This window comes from Chiloscyllium plagiosum, unplaced genomic scaffold (genome assembly GCF_037043375.1).
Source record: "Chiloscyllium plagiosum isolate Xiang-an unplaced genomic scaffold, Cpla_swu_hap1 HiC_scaffold_31, whole genome shotgun sequence".
Classification (NCBI taxonomy): Eukaryota; Metazoa; Chordata; class Chondrichthyes; order Orectolobiformes; family Hemiscylliidae; genus Chiloscyllium; species Chiloscyllium plagiosum.
Window position 1 is genome coordinate 57,626,458 of NW_028270169.1, and position 20,149 is coordinate 57,646,606.

The following is a 20,149-nucleotide window of genomic DNA, read 5'->3' on the forward strand; positions in this document are numbered from 1 at the left end:
ATGAGTGCAGCCCCAACACTCAAGAAGCTTGACACCATCAAGGACAAAGCAGCCTGCTGGATTGGCATCCACTCCCTCCACTACCAATGCTCAGTTGCAGCAGTGTGTACTATTTACAAGATCCACTGCAGAAATTCACCAAAGATTGTCAGGCAGCACCTTCCAGACATGACCACTTTCATCTACAACAAAGAACAATACAGCACAAGAACAGGCGCTCTGGCCCTCCAAGCATGCACCAACACATTTTGCCAGGATAAAGACAGTAACTAAATGGAAACACCACCACCTTCAAGCTCCTCTCCAAGCCACTCACCATCCTGACTTGGAAGCATATTTCCATTTCTTTCGTGTCTAGGGCAAACTCCTGCAATTCCTCTCCAATGGCGTTGTGGGTCAAACTACAGCAGAAGGAGTGCAACAACGCAAAAAGGCACCTCACTATCATCCCTCTGTTAAAGCACTCTGGCATGTCTAGACATTTGGGTAAGTTGCTTTTCTATTCCTCTGACCAAAGAATGTAACCTCTCACTTGTTTTATAAGGTAAAAGTTGATCAAGGGAAGTCCGTATGGATTTGTTCAGGAAAGGTCACCTCTGACTAACTGAATTGGAGTTTTTGAGGTAACAAATAGGATTGATGAAACAATGCAACGGAAGAGGTCTGCATAGCTTTTATGAAAACTTTTAGCAACATCCCACAACAGATTAGTCAAAAGCAGGCCCAAGCAATGTGGATCCAAGTTTGGCTTTGTGACAGGAAGCAATGGGGCAATGGAGTTGACAAGTGTTTTTACAGTAGTTGGGATGTTCCAAGGGAGTTCCAGCTGGGCTCTTCTATAGTTTAATTCACAACAGCCTGGACTCAAACATAGAAAGCAGCATGAAGTAGTTTACAAATGATACAAAATATGATCAGTAAAATATGATCCGTGGGAAGCTAGAGAAGTGATTGCTGGGCCTCTTGCTGAGATATTTGTATCATCGATAGTCACAGGTGAGGTACCGGAAGACTGGAAGTTGGCAAACATGGTGCCACTGTTTAAGAAGGGCGGTAAAGACAAGCCAGGGAACTATAGACTGGTGAGCCTGACCTCGGTGGTGGGCAAGTTGTTGGAGGGAATCCCGAGGGACAGGATGTACATGTATTTGGAAAGGCAAGGACTGATTCGGGATAGTCAACCTGGCTTTGTGTGTGGGAAATTATGTCTCACAAACTTGATTGAGTTTTCTGAAGTAGTAACAAAGAGGATTGATGAGGGCAGAGCAGTAGATGTGATCTATAGGGACTTCAGTAAGGGGTTCGACAAGGTTCCCCATGGGAGACTCGTTAGCAAGTTTAGATCTCATAGAATACAGGGAGAACTAGCCATTTGGATACAGAACTGGCTCAAAGGTAGAAGACAGAGGGTGGTGGTGGAGGGTTGTTTTTCAGACTGGAGGCCTGTGACCAATGGAGTGCCACAAGGATCGGTGCTGGGCCATCTACTTTTTGTCATTTATATAAATGATTTGGATGTAAGCATTAGAGGTACAGTTAGTAAGTTTGCAGATGACACCAAAATTGGAGGTGTAGTGGACAGCGAAGAGGGTTACCTCAGATTACAACAGGATCTGGACCAATGGGCTGAGAAGTGGCAGATGGAGTTTATTTCAGATAAATGTGAGGTGCTGCATTTTGGGAAAGCAAATCTTAGCAGGATGTATACACTTAATGGTAAGGTCCTAGGGAGTGTTGCTGAACAAAGAGACCTTGGAGTACAGGTTCATAGCTCCTTGAAAGTGGAGTCTCCGGTAGATAGGTTGGTGAAGGCGGCATTTGGTATGCTTTCCTTTATTGGTCAGAGTATTGAGTACAGGAGTTGGGAGGTCATGTTGCGGCTGTACAGGACAATGGTTAGCCCACTGTTGGAATTCTGGTGCAATTCTGGTCTCCTTCCTATCGGAAAGATATTGTGAAACTTGAAAGGGTTCAGAAAAGATTTACAAGGATGTTGCCAGGGTTGGAGAATCTGAGCTACAGGGAGAGGCTGAACAGGCTGGGGCTGTTTTCCCTGGAGCGTCAGAGGCTGAGAGGTGACCTTAAAGAGGTTTACAAAATTATGAGGGGCATGGGCCCTCATAAATAGACAAAGTCTTTTCCCTGGGGTCGGAGAGTCCAGAACTAGAGGGCATATGTTTAGAGGGGAAAGATATAAAAGAGATCCAAGGGGCAACTTTTTCATGCAGAGGGTGGTACGTGTATGGAAAGAGTTGCCAGAGGATGTTGGAGGCTGGTACAATTGCAACATTTAAGAGGCATTTGGATGGGTATATGAATAGGAAGGGTTTGGAGGGACATGGGCCGGGTGCTGACAGGTGGGACTAGATTGGCTTGGGATATCTGGTCGGCATGGATGGGTTGGACCGAAGGGTCTGTTTCCATGCTGTACATTTCTATGACTCTACGTCGCCTTGCTGATCTTTGAGGGGCCCTATTCTCTCCCTAGTTACCCTTTTGTCCATAATGTATTTGTAAAAACCCTTTGGATTCTCCTTAACTCTATTTGCCAAACTTTGGACTGCAGGAAGATAGGGGATGATCTAGCCAGTGAGATAGAAAAGTGACAAATTAAATTTAATCTAGCATTAAGGTGCAAAAAGATGTGAAATACACAATGAACAGTAGGGTACTGGGTAGTGTGGAGGAACAGAGGACTTTTGATTGTATGTCAAGAGATCCTTAAAGATAGCAAAACAATCAATAAAGTGGCGAAGACTACAAATGAAATGCTTTCCTTTATGAGCTGAGGTCATAGGGAAATTATGCCACAACTGTGTACAGCACTAGATCACAGTTCAAGTACCACATACAGTTCTGACCATTACAAAAGCAATGTGATTATACTGGACTGGGTGCTTAAGAGACCCATGAGGCTGTTGTCAGGATTGGCAAATTTATGGCACTTTGAAAGATTCTCTGTGGAACACCGGAGGCTGGCAAGTGACTTCACCAGAGGTGTATAAAATTGAGGCGCCTACTTAAGAGCAAACAGGAACGCTTGACTGACTGACAGAGGACTTACACAAACCATGGAGCACACATTTACACTGATTGGTGGAAGGCCTGAAAGGAAAAATAGAAAAACTTATTTTCACTCACTGGACTTAGAACTCACTTTCTGTTGTAGAGACAGAACATTTCAAAAAGTACTTGGAAATACTACCCTGAGCCAGGTTTGAAAATAGGATTATGCTTGCAACTCTGTCAGGGAAGGGCACAAGAGGATGCATGGCCACATCTAGTATCACAAATTGATTTCTATGACCCTTGCACTAACTGGGATCATTGGCTTCTGGTTAAACAATGCCTCAACTTTCAAATTCTCATCCTTGTTTTCAGCTCCTTCAATGATGTGATCCCTTCATATCCCTTTAGTCTCCTCCTTTACAACCCGAGATATCTAAACCGGGTCTCCTCAGCAGCCCCAATTTCTATTACTCCAACATTAGTTGTCATGTCTTCAGCTGCCCAAATTGTAAGATTGGTATTGAATCCCTACATGATTTTGCTTTTGGTGACTATCTTATACTGATGCCTCCAGTACGGTTATCCTCACAAGGGGAAACATTTTCTTTTACCACTCTCAAGTAACAAGAGGCAATGAAAAACTTAATGCAACTGGATTTGAATTCACAATGTCTGTAGAACTCCTTTATTACCCAGAATGATACAAAATGAGCAGAGAGATGGAACACTGCTAAATCTCAGTGGGAAATGAATCAGAATGGACACATAAAATAACACCTAGGCTTAGAATAAAGATCAAGGACACCATTTAGAAAAAGAAAAGAATTGGAAATAGGGCAGCATGGTGGCACAGTCATTAGCACTGCTGCCTCAGTTCAGGGACCTAGGTTCGATTCCAACCTCCGGTGACTGGGTTGAGTTTGCACATTCACCCCATTTCTGTGTGGGTTTCATCTAGGTGTTCTAGTTTCCTCCCACAGTCCAAAGATGTGCAGGCAAAGTGGATTAGCCATGAGGAATTCAAGGTTACAGGGTAGGGGTGCATCTGATTGGGATGCACTTCGGAGGGTCAGTGTGGTGTCGATGGCACAAATGGCCTGCTTCCACACTGTAGGGATTCTATAATTGTATTTAAAAAAGGTAGATTTCAAAAAGAGGATGCAAAAAAATCAAGGGAAAATAACTGGAAAAAAATCACTAGGGAAAGAAATAGAATGACAGTGGGAAACATTTAAAATAATACTGCAGTCCAGAGGAAACTAAAAAGCAAGAAATAAACTATCCCAGTAACATTCCATACATGAATAAAGAAATAAGAGTATAAGCAAAACGAAAGAGAAACAAACATCTAGTACATGGAAAACAGAATAAACAAAAATAAATCTTAGGAATAAAACAAAAAAGGAAAGCAAACAGAAGCTACAAAACTAAATTCTCCAACATAATGAAATAATAAACAACACGTTGTGCATAACTAAAAGGAAAATCAGACAGGAATAAAACTACAATGGGATACAGAATAAACTCGCAGGGGATGGCAGGAAAGTTGCTTTGCCTCAGGGAAATGAGCATGGTGTACCCGATACTAAAACCAGAGATCAATAATGAAATGGATATTCAAGACAGAGAGAAGATAATTGATAAGCAAAAACAGAGGGGATAATACTCCTGGTGTGAATGGATTACATTCATACATTAAAATCTAGGCAATGAGTACTATGCATTAAATATGCAAAAATCAAAACAAACCAGAAAAAAGAAGAGTTGACAGGTCACGTGATTTCTTTAATATTAGCTCAACGTCAGTGGTAGGAAAGATTTAATTGTTATACTTTCAGTTTCTAATGTTCAACAAAGAGCAGTCCTTTCAGATTCAGAAGCAAAGGCCTTGTTTCATCAACTTACTGAATATTTTGAAGCATTAACAGAAAAGCCAGATACAGGTGAAGAAGATACTGAAAAACATAACACAGCAGATCTGTGACCAAGGTCACACCATGTGGAGTCATGGACGAGGAGCAGAAATGTTTCAAAGAAAAATTTTGAAGTTTACAAATGACTAAATATGTCCTGGTAATACAGAACTTAACCATTGTAAAAATTCAAAACCTTTAAACTCATCAAGTCTAGCTTGCAAGAACAAACTTGAAAAAAGGGACACTTGTACAACTTAAGAGGGTGACCAATTGTTTTGGTCAAAGCTGGCATAGGCAGAGAGATACAGCAAGAACAGCTAACTGGCAACCTTCATTCAAAGCCCGGACAACACTGGAAGATATTGATAAAATAGAAGAACGGACATTTAACTAACAAATTGATTTCAAGTGTGACAACATATTTTAAAATAAAAAATAAAGAGGTCACTTAGTCCTTGGAAAGAGAAATGTCCAAATAGTGAATGCACTCGAGGCAAATAGTATAGATGCACACGAGACTGTTAAATAAACAAGGGAGACTAGAATAGAAGGGTTGAAGAAGAATGGGTGAAGGCTCATGCATATCTTTTGGTTTAACTGGCATGTTTGTTCCATAATTATAATGTAAAGCTATCAGAAAACAAGAATGTTATCAGAGGTACTGTACTGTTACTACAATTAAACATGGGAGAGATTCCCCAGAGCCTGCTGTACCAGCTGCATAGACTTGAAGGACACAATCAGTTAACAGAGGTTTCCTCGAGGCAGTGAAAATGCTGTACGGAATTATACAGGGAAGGATGGCTCAATAGTAATTTTCTTCACAAGTAAATCACCTGCAGACTTGCACTGAGAGGAATCAGGAGGAAAGTTGGACAAGATGTTTGAGTACCTGTAGAATCTCATGGCCTTACAGAGAGAGGGAGGCGATAGAAATTAAAAATACTAGAAGTGGCACAGCAGATTAGTCACAAAAGACAAGGTCTTCAGGTGAAATCCTCAACCTTTAATTCACACCATCTTGACAAATTACTGACTAAGGTGTTAGTGCTTCCAGAAGGTTACAGATCTGTATTTACATAGCATTTTAATTTGCAGGCTCAGTACAACATACACGTACTGGATACAGCTGCAAAAAGATTTTTAAGTTCAATTCAATTATAAACATTGTACAAGGAGGGGATATTGAAACCACAACCTTCACAAACAGAAACAAGTAGAGACAGAAACAAATAAAACAGGTGGGATTGAGCAATCATTCATGACAGGCACTTGAAGTGAATTATACATTCCAATCTCTGAGTTGTCAACAATAGTATCTCACATTTAATTAAAGGATGTGTAGCACATAGAAGCTTCAAGTATAGAATTGCAAAATTCCTTTTCAAAACACGAGAGACAGTGGCTCTATGAAGGCTTCTTTTTTTAAAAATGGTGAAAGAGTAATCACCATTAACTCACACCATAGCACCTTAAGAGAATTTTGGTGATAAATTAAGTACAATCTACAAATGTCCAACTGCATTTAGTTATTTTTAAACTCCACTGAGCCTCCTTCCATTTCCTTCTCATATGCATTAGAATTCCTCTTAAATGAGTCAATGCTATGTGTGGCAACCACCCTAATGGTCATGGATTCCACATTCTCACAACACCAAACCTTTTCTTTGAAATGTTATTTTAAAGTATATTCGCACAGGTTACCATGTAGCATTCTAAAGATTCCTCAAAGGTGCAATGAGCACCTATTGCTCTGCATTTATTTGACCTCTTAATAATCAGATGGCTTTTTGATGCCTGTTCCACTCACTGCCCAAGAGTTATCAGCTGAAAGCCAGCCACCCACAGCCGGACCTGATCTTATGTATCTTAGCTCTTGGCCTAGTAACCCTAATGCTCAAGGCAAAGATTTCCATGGAAGTTCCATTCAAGTGCACCCACACACAGGGTACCACTGCTGTCTGTTGATTTAAAAATACTAACTAACATGTGACTGCAACACAGCATTGGGTGCCAAACATGTGTCTTCAATAATGTGTATTCACCTTAAACCCTATCACTTTCAGGGATTCTTCCTTCCTGTTGCCTGCTCCACCAATGACAGAATCTGACTAGCTAACTATTCATTCCTCCTTTCCATATCCATGTCCCCAGCGTCATACATGGATGAAGAACAAGCCAGTACGTTGCTTTAAATGAGTCATCCAAATACTATTCCTGAGAAGTGTAACAGAAGCATTAAATAGTTTGGAAAGGAAAGAAAGTTTTTACCAAAATTATGAACTATTCTGCGATTTCCTGTGATGCTTCAAATAAGAACAAACAGAAATTGCTGGAGAAATGCAGTAGATCTGCAGCAACTATAGAACGAGAAACAGAGTTAATGGTTCATGTCCAGTTATACTTCTCCAGAGCTACTTTAGTTCTGAAAGGTGACTGGATTCGAAATGTTTTTCTCTCTACAGATGCTGCCAATAAGTTGACTTTGTCTCATTCTTACTTGGAGGTGATCTGACCTGACTTGCCTTGTGCACTCATGCAACTCTGTGCCATCACTGCTTTTTTCATGTTCATTGACTATGTCTATCGATTCTCTATTCTCCTATCTTGTACCTTCTGCCTCATCACCACTTTCTTCCAAAATCTTCACTGACTAATCTAACTTCATCCTCTCTGATCAGTGCAGAATATTTACTTTCATCCATGTAAAGCAATATGATTCAACTTTCTAAATGCAAGATTAATTTTATTTTAAAAAGTCATCATTAGCTAACGTATCATTTCCTGCTAGAAACTCAGGGGGGGGACAGAAAAGAGATATATTCAATTTTGACAGATTTTGTTTTCTTAAAAAAAAACTTATTTGTTCTAATGTTAAGGTTTTTCGAAATCCTTGCCAACTTCAGGAGAAATTATAAATGTTCCCTCTCCCAAGCTCAGATGCAGATGGCAGTGTGAAAGAAGGGGAAATTGTTCACAATCTGACTTAAAACATTGACGTGGAGGTATCTGTGTTGGACTGTGTTGAAATAACCTGAAGTCAGATGTTTGCAGCACAAAAAAAGGCCCTTATCCCCATCAAGTATATACAGTCACCTAACTATTCTAACCCCATTTTCAGCACTTTGCCCACAGCTTTTATACCTTAAGATCTTTGCCTCTACAACCTTTACAGGCAGTTGAAAAGTGTGGTGCTGGAAAAGCACAGCAGGCCAGGCAGCATCCGAGGAGCAGGAGAATCGACGTTTCGGCCATAAGCCCTTCTTCAGGAATGAGGCTGGAGTGCCACACTTTTCAACTGCTTATATCTACACATCTGGTCTCTAGCATCTGCAGTCCTCACTTTCTCCTAGTTAACCTTTATAGCCAGTGTGCTTCAGATTCCCACCACCCTCTGGATGAAAAAGCTTTCTCTTCACGTCCTCGAAATCTTCTACTCCTTACCTTAAATCTATGCCCTGTCCACTGATCCCTCCAAAGAGGGAATGTTTCTTCCTGTCTACCCTATGCCCCTCATAATTTCATTCATCTGAACTAACTGATTCAACCAGCCATCTAAATCATCTTAACTATTCACCAACCAAATGATTTGTATTAAACAACCTTTGAATTTAAATTATTTATGTGGCAATCAATGGCCCCAAAATGAATCCCTGTGGAACCCCACTTGACAGACTTCCAACCACAAAACCACCCTTAGACCAATCCTCTGTGTTCTGCCTCTCAGCGAATTCTGGATCTAGTTTGCAAACCTGGCTCTTTGCAATCAATCAGTCTCCTATGCATCTTATCAAATTCTTGCTGATGTCCAAGTAAACTATATTGAATATGCTGCTTATATCTACACATCTGGTCACTGCTTCAAAAAAAAAATTCAATCAGTTGGTCAGACATGACTTTACTGCTGACTAATTCGCACCTCTCCAAATGTCGATTTTTAAATTCATTCACAGGAAGTGTGCACTGCTGGCTAGGCCAGCACTTACTGCTCATCACTAATTGCTCAGAGTTCAGTTTAATTTCATCCCTCAGAATTGCTTCCGATAGTTTCCCCACGGCTGAGATTAGACTGACTAGCCTGTAGTTTTCTGGTTTATTCTTCCTCCCTTCTCAATTGATGGCACCAATTTGGTTGTCCTCCAGCCATCTGGCACCTCTCCTGTGGCAAGAGATGAATTGAAATTCAATCTGGAATAAAAAGCTAGTCTCAAAGTTTCACAGAAAATTCAAATTGTCATTAAAACCCAACTGAATCACTAATGTTCTTCAGGGATGGAGCTAAGATGTTCTCATTTTGTCTGGCCTATATTTGGTTGACTTTTAACTGCTTTCTGAAATGATCAAGTATCAGTTTAGAAAAGTTGACATCATCCACACTTAAATGCCCAATGAGGGGGAATATGTACTATCCACTGGCACAGTTGAGGCCTTTAGGGACTGCTGAATACTGAAGGAGTTGGGTATACCACTTCCAATAATGTTACTTCAATTTGATCAAGTTCCATTCTATAAATTTCCATTAACCGTGCGTTGCTTCTGTTACACAGCCTACTGAGAGCGGTTTAGCCATTCAAGTTGGTTGTGTGAAGAGTAGAAGAGAGACAACGACTAAAAATTGTATTGACAACACAGCATATTAAATGGTAGGAGGTTGCAGAACCCTGAAATGCAGAGAGATCCAGATATCTAGTTTATGACTTGTAGAAGGTTAATATGCAGCAAATAATCAAGGAAGTTAATAGAATAGTGTGTTTCATTGTGAAGGGAACCAAATACAAGGGTAGAGAGTTTATGTTTCAGTTATACAGGGCATTGGTGAGACTGCATCTGGAGAACTGTGTACTGTATTGGTCAGCACACTTGCAGATTTAATTGCATTGGAAGAGTCTCCAATCAGAATTTGTTTACCACAATGTCAGTAACATCTGATTGGGATCTATCCTGACCGCATCACTATGCAAAGTGCAGTCTGTGAAGTGCCCAACAGAAGTCTGGTTGCTAACTCATTTACCTGATCTTCGTCTTGGTATATTGCTGAATCTTTTATTTTTCTTTCCTCATGCTATAAAAGTTTAGTTTGTTCAAAACTGGAATCTTACAGCTATATTCTCTTGATATATACATGGGATTTCAAACTTTGTCTACTTTAAACAAATGAAAACTGGTTCATAATAGGATCATAAGAAAAGTGGCAGTCTTGTTCAGGATCACAACACCGAGTCAGACATGGAACTTTCTGAACAGCATTGTATATGATCTAAATGACATGGAATTGCACAGGCTCAGGATGGCAGTGGTTCAAGAGTAAATTAGGGATAGGAAATAAATCCTGACCTTGGCAGCAAGGCCCACATCCCATAAACAAAAACAAATCTCCAGCATTGTGTATCAAAGTGAAAATGGATTGTAGCCAAAGTTAATAAAACTAAACAAATAACTTTCTAATGAGGGCATAGTAATGGAAAATGCCACTAATGTGGTTGGGAGTCACTTCAAAATTAAAGCACAGCTTCACCTTCTAAGTTCCTAAAATGGTAACAAATATCTCAAGACTTTAGTTAAAGTTAGGCATTCAACTAAAAATAATATGAAAGGGAGAGAACAGCATCAATAGGTGAACCAAAGAAGCAAAATTTAAAGGAAATGCTGCAAGGAAAATGGTAGAGAGACAGAGGTTTAGTGAGTGAATTCCCAAGTGTGGAGCACAATCACAAGGAGAGGGCGGGAGGTAGTCCACAATAAATCATAGCTAGCATCAAACACTCAATGCATCTTGTATAGAATCTCACTACAAACTATGGCTTTGGTGCCAACTCTCAAAGAGCCACGGTTCATTTTTTATCTTGTCTCTATACTTGCTTAAAATTTAAATATTTATCCACTTAAAGGCTACTTTGGATTAGATGTCCTAATAGCCATTTGCAAAATAAATTTTGGTTTGCCAAGCATCGTAACATATTGAGAGAGTCACAACAGAGATAGGACTCAAGTGGAACTGGCTGGAGAGCTCTTTTCGGGAGCCAGCATAGACATAGTGGTTCAAATAGCCTCTTTCTGCACTGTAAAAATCTACGAATTAACTGAGTTTGGCCGGTTACATGGCTAAAACTCTGACACCTTTGGTAAGCACCAAAGAAAGCCATCTTCTACAGAAGGTTCAAGTCCAGGATGCACCCTCATGCAGTAAAAGGAAATTTACAAGGACACAACTGCTTCCCTTAGTTTTGATATTCACTTTGAATCCTGGGAAAAGCTTGCCCAGAATTCCTCTACCTAGCACAACCAAACAAAATAAGTCACATTCTCCTTTGAAAGCAAAGAGAAAATAGAGAGAGGGAATCCCAAACCAGCTGGTGTTGGACTAGAATGTACAAAGTTAAAAATCACACGACACCAGGTTATAATCCAACAGATTTAATTGTGGCCACAATCATCTGATGAAGGAACGGCGCTCTGAAAGCTAGTGCTTCCAATTAAACCTGTTGGACTATAATCTGGTGTTGTGTGATTTTTAACTTTGTACATCAATTTTTGGAGCACCTTTATCAGGTCTCATTGTAATTCTTTAGTCCAATTCAGACATCTTTAAGTCTCATATTAAACGGCAGGTAACCTGTCCCAGGAACTAGAGCACTGCATAGTGCATAATGAATTCTAATTCACTGGTTGAATTCAGCTGTAATGATCCATCATACAAGAAAATGAAACAAAAAACAGAATTTGCAAGAAAATCTCAGCAGATCTGGCAGCATCTGTGGAGAAAAATCAGAATGAAGATTTCAGGTCCAGTGATCCTTCTTTAGAACTCTGCATACAAGAAAATGAGTTGCTGCTTGGGTCGGGTTTGTGCAGACCATGTGGCTCGAGCTAGTTTTAAAATCAAGAAATAGAATCTCACATGAGCTGCAATGCAATGATCTCCTCATGAGGATGGCAAACTATCACCATGTATTTTAAACATTAGCAGCCTCTGCAAACTCACGTTTTCTATTGTATGCTTCCGCTTCCAAAGCTGTGTACTTTAGACCAATTTTTGTTCTGAACAACAGTTAAATTCATAGCAAATCATTCAACACTTCAGCTCCACATCATGTCACTGAATGCTAGCTGTGGCTTAGCAATCTCCTCTGAGAAAAATTGCATACCAGTCCCACACAACAGATTTGAGCACTAAGAAAATCAAGGCTGATTTTCAGGTGCAGTACTGAAGGAGCATTGAGTATAGGAGTTGGGAGGTCATGTTGCAGTTGTAAAGGACTGGGGGGAAGCGGGGGGGGGGGGAGGGGAAGCGGGGGGGGGGGGGAGGGGAAGCGGGGGGGGGGGGGAGGGGAAGCGGGGGGGGGGGGAGGGGAAGCGGGGGGGGGGGGAGGGGAAGCGGGGGGGGGGAGGGGAAGCGGGGGGGGGGGAGGGGAAGCGGGGGGGGGGGGAGGGGAAGCGGGGGGGGGGGGGAGGGGAAGCGGGGGGGGGGGGGGGAGGGGAAGCGGGGGGGGGGAGGGGAAGCGGGGGGGGGAGGGGAAGCGGGGGGGGGGGGGGGGGGGAAGCGGGGGGGGGGGGGGGGAGGGGAAGCGGGGGGGGGGGAGGGGAAGCGGGGGGGGGGGGAGGGGAAGCGGGGGGGGGGGAGGGGAAGCGGGGGGGAGGAGGGGAAGCGGGGGGAGGAGGGGAAGCGGGGGGAGGAGGGGAAGCGGGGGGAGGAGGGGAAGCGGGGGGGGGAGGGGAAGCGGGGGTTTGGGGGGCGGGAAGAGGGGGTTTGGGGGGCGGGAAGCGGGGGTTTGGGGGGCGGGAAGCAGGGGGGTGGGGGGCGGGAAGAGGGGGGGTGGGGGGCGGGAAGAGGGGGGGTGGGGGGCGGGAAGAGGGGGGGTGGGGGGCGGGAAGAGGGGGGGTGGGGGGCGGGAAGAGGGGGGGTGGGGGGCGGGAAGAGGGGGGGTGGGGGGCGGGAAGAGGGGGGGTGGGGGGCGGGAAGAGGGGGGGTGGGGGGCGGGAAGAGGGGGGGTGGGGGGCGGGAAGAGGGGGGGTGGGGGGCGGGAAGAGGGGGGGTGGGGGGCGGGAAGAGGGGGGGTGGGGGGCGGGAAGAGGGGGGGTGGGGGGCGGGAAGAGGGGGGGTGGGGGGCGGGAAGAGGGGGGGTGGGGGGCGGGAAGAGGGGGGGTGGGGGGCGGGAAGAGGGGGGGTGGGGGGCGGGAAGAGGGGGGGTGGGGGGCGGGAAGAGGGGGGGTGGGGGGCGGGAAGAGGGGGGGTGGGGGGCGGGAAGAGGGGGGGTGGGGGGCGGGAAGAGGGGGGGTGGGGGGCGGGAAGAGGGGGGGTGGGGGGCGGGAAGAGGGGGGGTGGGGGGCGGGAAGAGGGGGGGTGGGGGGCGGGAAGAGGGGGGGTGGGGGGCGGGAAGAGGGGGGGTGGGGGGCGGGAAGAGGGGGGGTGGGGGGCGGGAAGAGGGGGGGTGGGGGGCGGGAAGAGGGGGGGTGGGGGGCGGGAAGAGGGGGGGTGGGGGGCGGGAAGAGGGGGGGTGGGGGGCGGGAAGAGGGGGGGTGGGGGGCGGGAAGAGGGGGGGTGGGGGGCGGGAAGAGGGGGGGTGGGGGGCGGGAAGAGGGGGGGTGGGGGGCGGGAAGAGGGGGGTCCACGGGGTGGGGGGTGGGGGGCGGGAAGAGGGGGGTGCACGGGGTGGGGGGCGGGAAGAGGGGGGTGCACGGGGTGGGGGGCGGGAAGAGGGGGGTGCACGGGGTGGGGGGGCGGGAAGAGGGGGGGTGCACGGGGTGGGGGGGCGGGAAGAGGGGGGGTGCACGGGGTGGGGGGGCGGGAAGAGGGGGGGTGCACGGGGTGGGGGGGCGGGAAGAGGGGGGGTGCACGGGGTGGGGGGGCGGGAAGAGGGGGGGTGCACGGGGTGGGGGGGCGGGAAGTGGGGGGGTGCACGGGGTGGGGGGGCAGGAAGAGGGGGGTGCACGGGGTGGGGGGGCAGGAAGAGGGGGGGTGCACGGGGTGGGGGGGCAGGAAGAGGGGGGTGCACGGGGTGGGGGGGGCAGGAAGAGGGGGGTGCACGGGGTGGGGGGGGCAGGAAGAGGGGGGTGCACGGGGTGGGGGGGCAGGAAGAGGGGGGGTGCACGGGGTGGGGGGGCAGGAAGAGGGGGGGTGCACGGGGTGGGGGGGCAGGAAGACGGGGGTGCACGGGGTGGGGGGCAGGAAGAGGCAGGGTGCACGGGGTGGGGGGCAGGAAGAGGGGGGGTGCACGGGGTGGGGGGCAGGAAGAGGGGGGTGCACGGGGTGGGGGGCAGGAAGAGGGGGGTGCACGGGGTGGGGGGCAGGAAGAGGGGGGGTGCACGGGGTGGGGGGCAGGAAGAGGGGGGGTGCACGGGGTGGGGGGCAGGAAGAGGGGGGTGCACGGGGTGGGGGGCAGGAAGAGGGGGGTGCACGGGGTGGGGGGCAGGAAGAGGGGGGTGCACGGGGTGGGGGGCAGGAAGAGGGGGTGTGCACGGGGTGGGGGGCAGGAAGAGGGGGTGTGCACGGGGTGGGGGGCAGGAAGAGGGGGGTGCATGGGGTGGGGGGCAGGAAGAGGGGGGGTGCACGGGGGGGTGCACGGGGTGGGGGGCAGGAAGAGGGGGTGTGCACGGGGTGGGGGGCAGGAAGAGGGGGGTGCATGGGGTGGGGGGCAGGAAGAGGGGGGGTGCACGGGGGGGGTGCACGGGGTGGGGGGCAGGAAGAGGGGGTTGCACGGGGGGGGTGGGAAGAGGGGGGGTGCACGGGGTGGGGGGCAGCAAGAGGGGGGGTGCACGGGGTGGGGGGCAGCAAGAGGGGGGGTGCACGGGGTGGGGGGCAGCAAGAGGGGGGGTGCACGGGGTGGGGGGCAGCAAGAGGGGGGGTGCACGGGGTGGGGGGCAGGAAGAGGGGGGGTGCACGGGGTGGGGGGCAGGAAGAGGGGGGGTGCACGGGGTGGGGGGCAGGAAGAGGGGGGGTGCACGGGGTGGGGGGCAGGAAGAGGGGGGGTGCAAGGGGTGGGGGGCAGGAAGAGGGGGGGTGCAAGGGGTGGGGGGCAGGAAGAGGGGGGGTGCACAGGGTGGGGGGCAGGAAGAGGGGGGGTGCACAGGGTGGGGGGCAGGAAGAGGGGGGGTGCACGGGGTGGGGGGCAGGAAGAGGGGGGTGCACAGGGTGGGGGGCAGGAAGAGGGGGGGGTGCACGGGCAGTAAAGGAGGGTGGGGGCACGGGGTTGTGGACGGGGTAGCAGCAAGGACCCGGGTGGTACACAATGGGGAGGGAGGACGGGGACAGGAGGAAGGTCAGGAAGGGGGCCCAGGCGGCAGGGGGGTGGGGAGAGGAGGCGGGAGGGGGGTGGGGAGAGGAGGCGGGAGGGGGGTGGGGAGAGGAGGCGGCAGGGGGCACAGAGATGCGGCGAGTGTACACGAGGGGCAGTGGTGGGGGTGGGGGATGTGGGTGATTCGGGTCTGAGGGCGGGGTAATGGTGAGGGGGTGAGGGTCCGAGTTAGCCCCCGGGGCCCTTACCCAGTACATCTGCCAGCCGGTGAGCAGCCACGAAGCAGGCATCGTCCCCGTAGCCGCTGCCCTTGGCGGTGGTGCCGCTGCCCTTGCGGAGGTCCTTGCCGAAGCCGCAGCTGACGGTGATGAGCCGGTATTCCCGCCTTTCCGACTGCCTCAGGCCGCCTCCCAGCACAGTCCGAGCCACGATGCGGCCATAGGCCAGCACTGACTGCATGGTCCCGGTGGCCTAACTCCCTTCCTCCCTGTCAGTCTAGAGCCGTTAAACACCCTCACATCCCCGCCACAGCCACTCGGCCCGTACCGACTCGGCCATCCCACCCATGAACGCTCCCTGACCGACAGCACCTACGGCCAATCCGAATCCACGCTGTGTCATTACTGGCCAATCAGAGCAAGGGGTGGGACGTGGCTCCGGCCTGAGCCCACCTCCCGGACAATGGAGCGTCTCTGATTGACATCAGTATTACACAATAATACCGCGGGGTGGAGATATATTAGCCAATCACAATACAGAACGGTGCTTCGCTACCCATTAGGTGGCTGTGGGGGTAAGCGCCTCCACAAAAGTTTCTGACAATTCTTTGAAATTCTGCAACGCCAGGTTATAGTCTAACAGGTTTATTTGGAAGCACTAGCTTTCGAGAGATGTCTCTTCATCAGGTGGTTGTGGAACAGAACCAAAAGACACAGAATTCATAGCAAAAGCGTTACAGTGTCATGGAGCTGTAAGGATATGTTAACAAATTTAGAGTAAGGTTTTAATCTTTTGGAATGGATATCCCATTCTAAAAGATGAAAGACAATCTAAATTATTTAATATATCAAAGTTTGTGACAAGATTTGTAGCTTGGGTGCTTTAATATATCTGGAAATGTGTTGCTGGAACAGCGCAGCAGGTCAGGCAGCATCCAGGGAACAGGAGAATCGACGTTTTGGGCATAAGCCCTTCTTCAGGAATGAGGAAAGTGTGTCCAGCAGGTTCAGATAAAAGGTAGGGAGGAGGGACTTGGGGGAGGGGCGTCAGAAATGTGATAGGTGGAAAGAGGTCAAGGTGAGGGTGATAGGTCAGACTGGGGTGGGGGCGGAGAGGTCGGGAAGAAGATTGCAGGTTAGGAAGGCGGTGTTGAATTTGATGGATTTGACTGAGACAGGGTGGGGGGAGGGGAAATGAGGAAACTGGTGAAATCCGAGTTTGAACTATATTTCCTGTGTTCACATCCAAATCATTTCTATAAATGATGAAAAGTAGTGGACCCAGCAACAACCTTGTGGCATTCCACTGATCACGGACCTCCAGTCTGAAAACAACCCTCCACCACCACCTTCTATCTTCAAGGCAGTTCTGAATCTGAATGACTAGTTCTCCCTGTATTCCATGAGATCTAATCTTGCTAACCAGTCTCCCCGAGGAACCTTGTTGAACGCCTTACTGAAGTCCATATAGATCACATCCACCGCACTGCCCTCCTCATTCCTCTTCGTTACTTCAAAAACCTCAATCAAGTTCGTGTGACATGATTTCCCATGCACAAAGCTGATCCTTAATTAGTCCTTGCCTTTCCACATACATGTAAATCCTGTCCTTCAGGATCCTGTTCAACAACTTGCCTATCATTGACATCAAGCTCACTGGTCTATAGTTCCCTGGCTTGTCCTTACCACCTTTCTTAAATAGTGGCACCACGTCAGCCACACCCTGTTCCACAACCACCTGTTGAAGAGGCAGCGCCTCGAAAGCCAGGGCTTCCAAATAAACTTGTTGGACGATAACCTGATGTTGTGTGATTTTAATTTTAGTCAAGCAGGTCAGGCAGCATCAGATAAGGAGGAAAATCGATGTTTCGGGCAAAAGCCCTTCATCAGGAATCCAGCATCTGCAGTACCCACTTCCACCTGATTTTTAATTTTGTCAACCTCAGTCCAACACCGGCACCTCCAAATCTTGAAATTCAGGAAAACCTCGTCCTGTCAATTTGAATTCAAAACTAATGTGATGGCAAACAGAAGGTTCTAGTCCTCAAAGAATCAATGTTTGTTACAATCCAATGTCAGTCCACATTACAATTGAATTATTGATTCATTCACAGGATGTCGGTGTCACAAGCAAAGGTTTGTAATCCATTCCTAATTATCCTTGAGAAGCACCCTGAAACTGCTTGTGACTGTAGTCTAGCTGCATTAATAATTCAGGGGGAAGATGATGGTGTATTATGACTGGACTGTTAATCCAGGGTCCCAAGTAATGTTTAGGGGAGCAAATTACTGCAGATGTCACAGTTTTGAATACTGCCAGAACAGATAATGGAATTTGAATGAAATTAAAACCTGGAATTAAGACTAACAATGACCACAAATCTATAGAAAGCAGGAGACAACAGCTTCGCTTCACTTGGAGGTCACCACTGATGATGTTACCTAGCCAGGTAATGAAACGTCTGGATATCAAACCTATAAGGAGAAAGTGAGGTCTGCAGATGCTGGAGATCAGAGCTGAAAATGTGTTGCTGGAAAAGCGCAGCAGGTCAGGCAGCATCCAGGGAACAGGAGAATCGACGTTTCGGGCATAAGCCCTTCTTCATTCCTGAAGAAGGGCTTATGCCCGAAACGTCGATTCTCCTGTTCCCTGGATGCTGCCTGACCTGCTGCGCTTTTCCAGCAACACATATCAAACCTATAGCTCAGCGAGCAAACCAACACCCTAAATCTCAACCTGAACTACAAACCTTATCAAACCTTACGAAAATCTATTGTCAATTGTTGGAAAACCCGATTTGGGCAGCACGGTGGCTCAGTGGTTAGTACTGCTGCCTCACAGCGCCAGTGACCGGGTTTGATTTCAACCTCGGGTGACTGTCTGTGTGGAGTTTACACATTCTCCCTGTATCTGTGTGGGTTTCCTCCGGGTGCTCCAGTTTCCTCCCACAATCCAAAGATGTGCAGGTTAGGTGAATTTGCCATGCTAAATTGCCCATAGTGTTCAGGGATGTGTCGGTTAGAACAAAGAACAAAGAAAATTTACAGCCCAGGAACAGGTCCTACGGCCCTCCAAGCCTGAGCCGCTCCAAATATACTGTCCAAACCTGTCACCCAATTCCGAAGCATCTGTATCCCTTTGCTCGCCACCTACTCATGCATCTGTCCAGATGCAGGTTAGGTGGTGAGTCAGTAGAAGTGTAGAGTAATAGGGTCGGGGAATGGGTCTGTGTGATTCACTGTTTGGAGTGTCGATGTGGACTTGTTGGGCCAAATGATCTGTTTTCACACTGTAGGGATTCTATGATTCTAATGCCATCCTAACCTGGTCTGGCCTACATGTGACTCCAGCCCCACATCAGTGTGGTTGACTCTGAACTGTCCCCAGGCCAATTAGGGATGGCGATGAATGCTGGCCTGGCTATCAATGCACTCATCCCATGAATGAATAAAACAATAATGATGTTCCTTGTTTATGAATCAGAGACTGTGGAGGAACTACTACCTATTTCTAAATCAGAATCTTACAAGAGGAGGTGCTGGAGGTCTTAAAACATATAAATAAATCCTCGGGATTGAACAGGTGTATCCCAGGGCATTGTAGGGGGCCCTAGCGGAGATATTTGTATTAGCAACAGCCATAAGTGAGGTGCCACAAGACTAGAGGGTTGCTAATATTGTGCCATTATCTAAGAAAGGCTACAAGGAAAAGCCAGGGAGCTACAGACCGATAAGCCTAACATCCGTGGTGAGTACAGTGGATTTACATGCATTTGGGAAGGCAAGGACTGATTAGGGATGTGTGTTGGAAATTAAGTCTCACAAACCTGATCAGGTTTTTCAAAGAGGTTTCTAAAAAGATAAATGAAGGCAGTCTGGTAGACATCTACATGGAATTTAGCAAGGTCTCCAACAAGGTTCCACATGGTAGAATGGTTAGTAAAGTTAGTTAACATGGATCCAGGGAAAGCTAGCCAATTGGATACAAGATTGGCTCAATGATAGGAGACAGAAGGTGGTTGTAGAGGGTTATTGTTCAGTTTGAAGGCCTGTGACCAAAAGTGTGCCACAAAGTGCTGGATCCCCTGTTGTTTGTCATTTATATAAAAAAATTGATAAAGATATAGAGGCCTGGATGGCCTTGTGGATGGTACAGAATTGGTAGACAGTGAAGAAGGTTATCTAAGAGCATAATGGGATCTCGATCAACTTGGTCAGTGGGCTGAGGAATGGCAGATGGAGTTTAATTTAGATAAATGTGAGGTGCTGTATTTTGGTAAGGCAAACCAGTTAAGTGTCCTCAACCTAAATAACAGCAATTACAGTGGTATGAAGAAAATGTTATCTCACATGGGCTTGGAAAATAGACTGAGGGGAAAGTCTCTGCAATAGCAAATATTTAAGCAAATATATCAAAATGTTCAGCGAAAATTTATTGCAGTCAGAAAGGATTCATTGAAAAGGATGAACTATCTGTGGTTAACAAAGGAAATTAAGAAGAATGTCCAATTAAAAGTTAAGGTACACTAGACAAAACAGAAAATGTAATTTCCTACAATTAAAAAGGGTGGTTGCAATAAACCTAACCCATAGTAAGATTCTGACTCACTGAAGCTGCATATGCAATGTGGTGAGCAGTGGAGTGGATTGTATTTAGCAACTTTGGACAGAATCCCAGGACAGAAAACATTGGTTAGAAAAGAATAGGAAATCAATGTTAAAGTTGGAGGCATCACATCAAAAAGGATAAAGCAAACCTCTTCTGTCTAATGGT

At 47.5% G+C, this 20,149-nt stretch overlaps 1 protein-coding gene across 1 annotated transcript in view; it reads right to left on the bottom strand.

Annotated features, from left to right (window-relative positions):
* The window catches only part of LOC122564176 (protein phosphatase PTC7 homolog), a 107,579-nt gene extending 91,893 nt beyond the window's left edge, over positions 1–15,686 (bottom strand). Inside the window, exon 1 of the mRNA XM_043718854.2 lies at positions 15,406–15,686. Within this exon, the coding sequence (XP_043574789.1) occupies positions 15,406–15,616 (211 nt within the window). The 5' untranslated portion in view covers positions 15,617–15,686. The remainder of the gene's footprint in view (positions 1–15,405) is intronic.
* Positions 15,687–20,149: the final 4,463 nt, after the last annotated feature.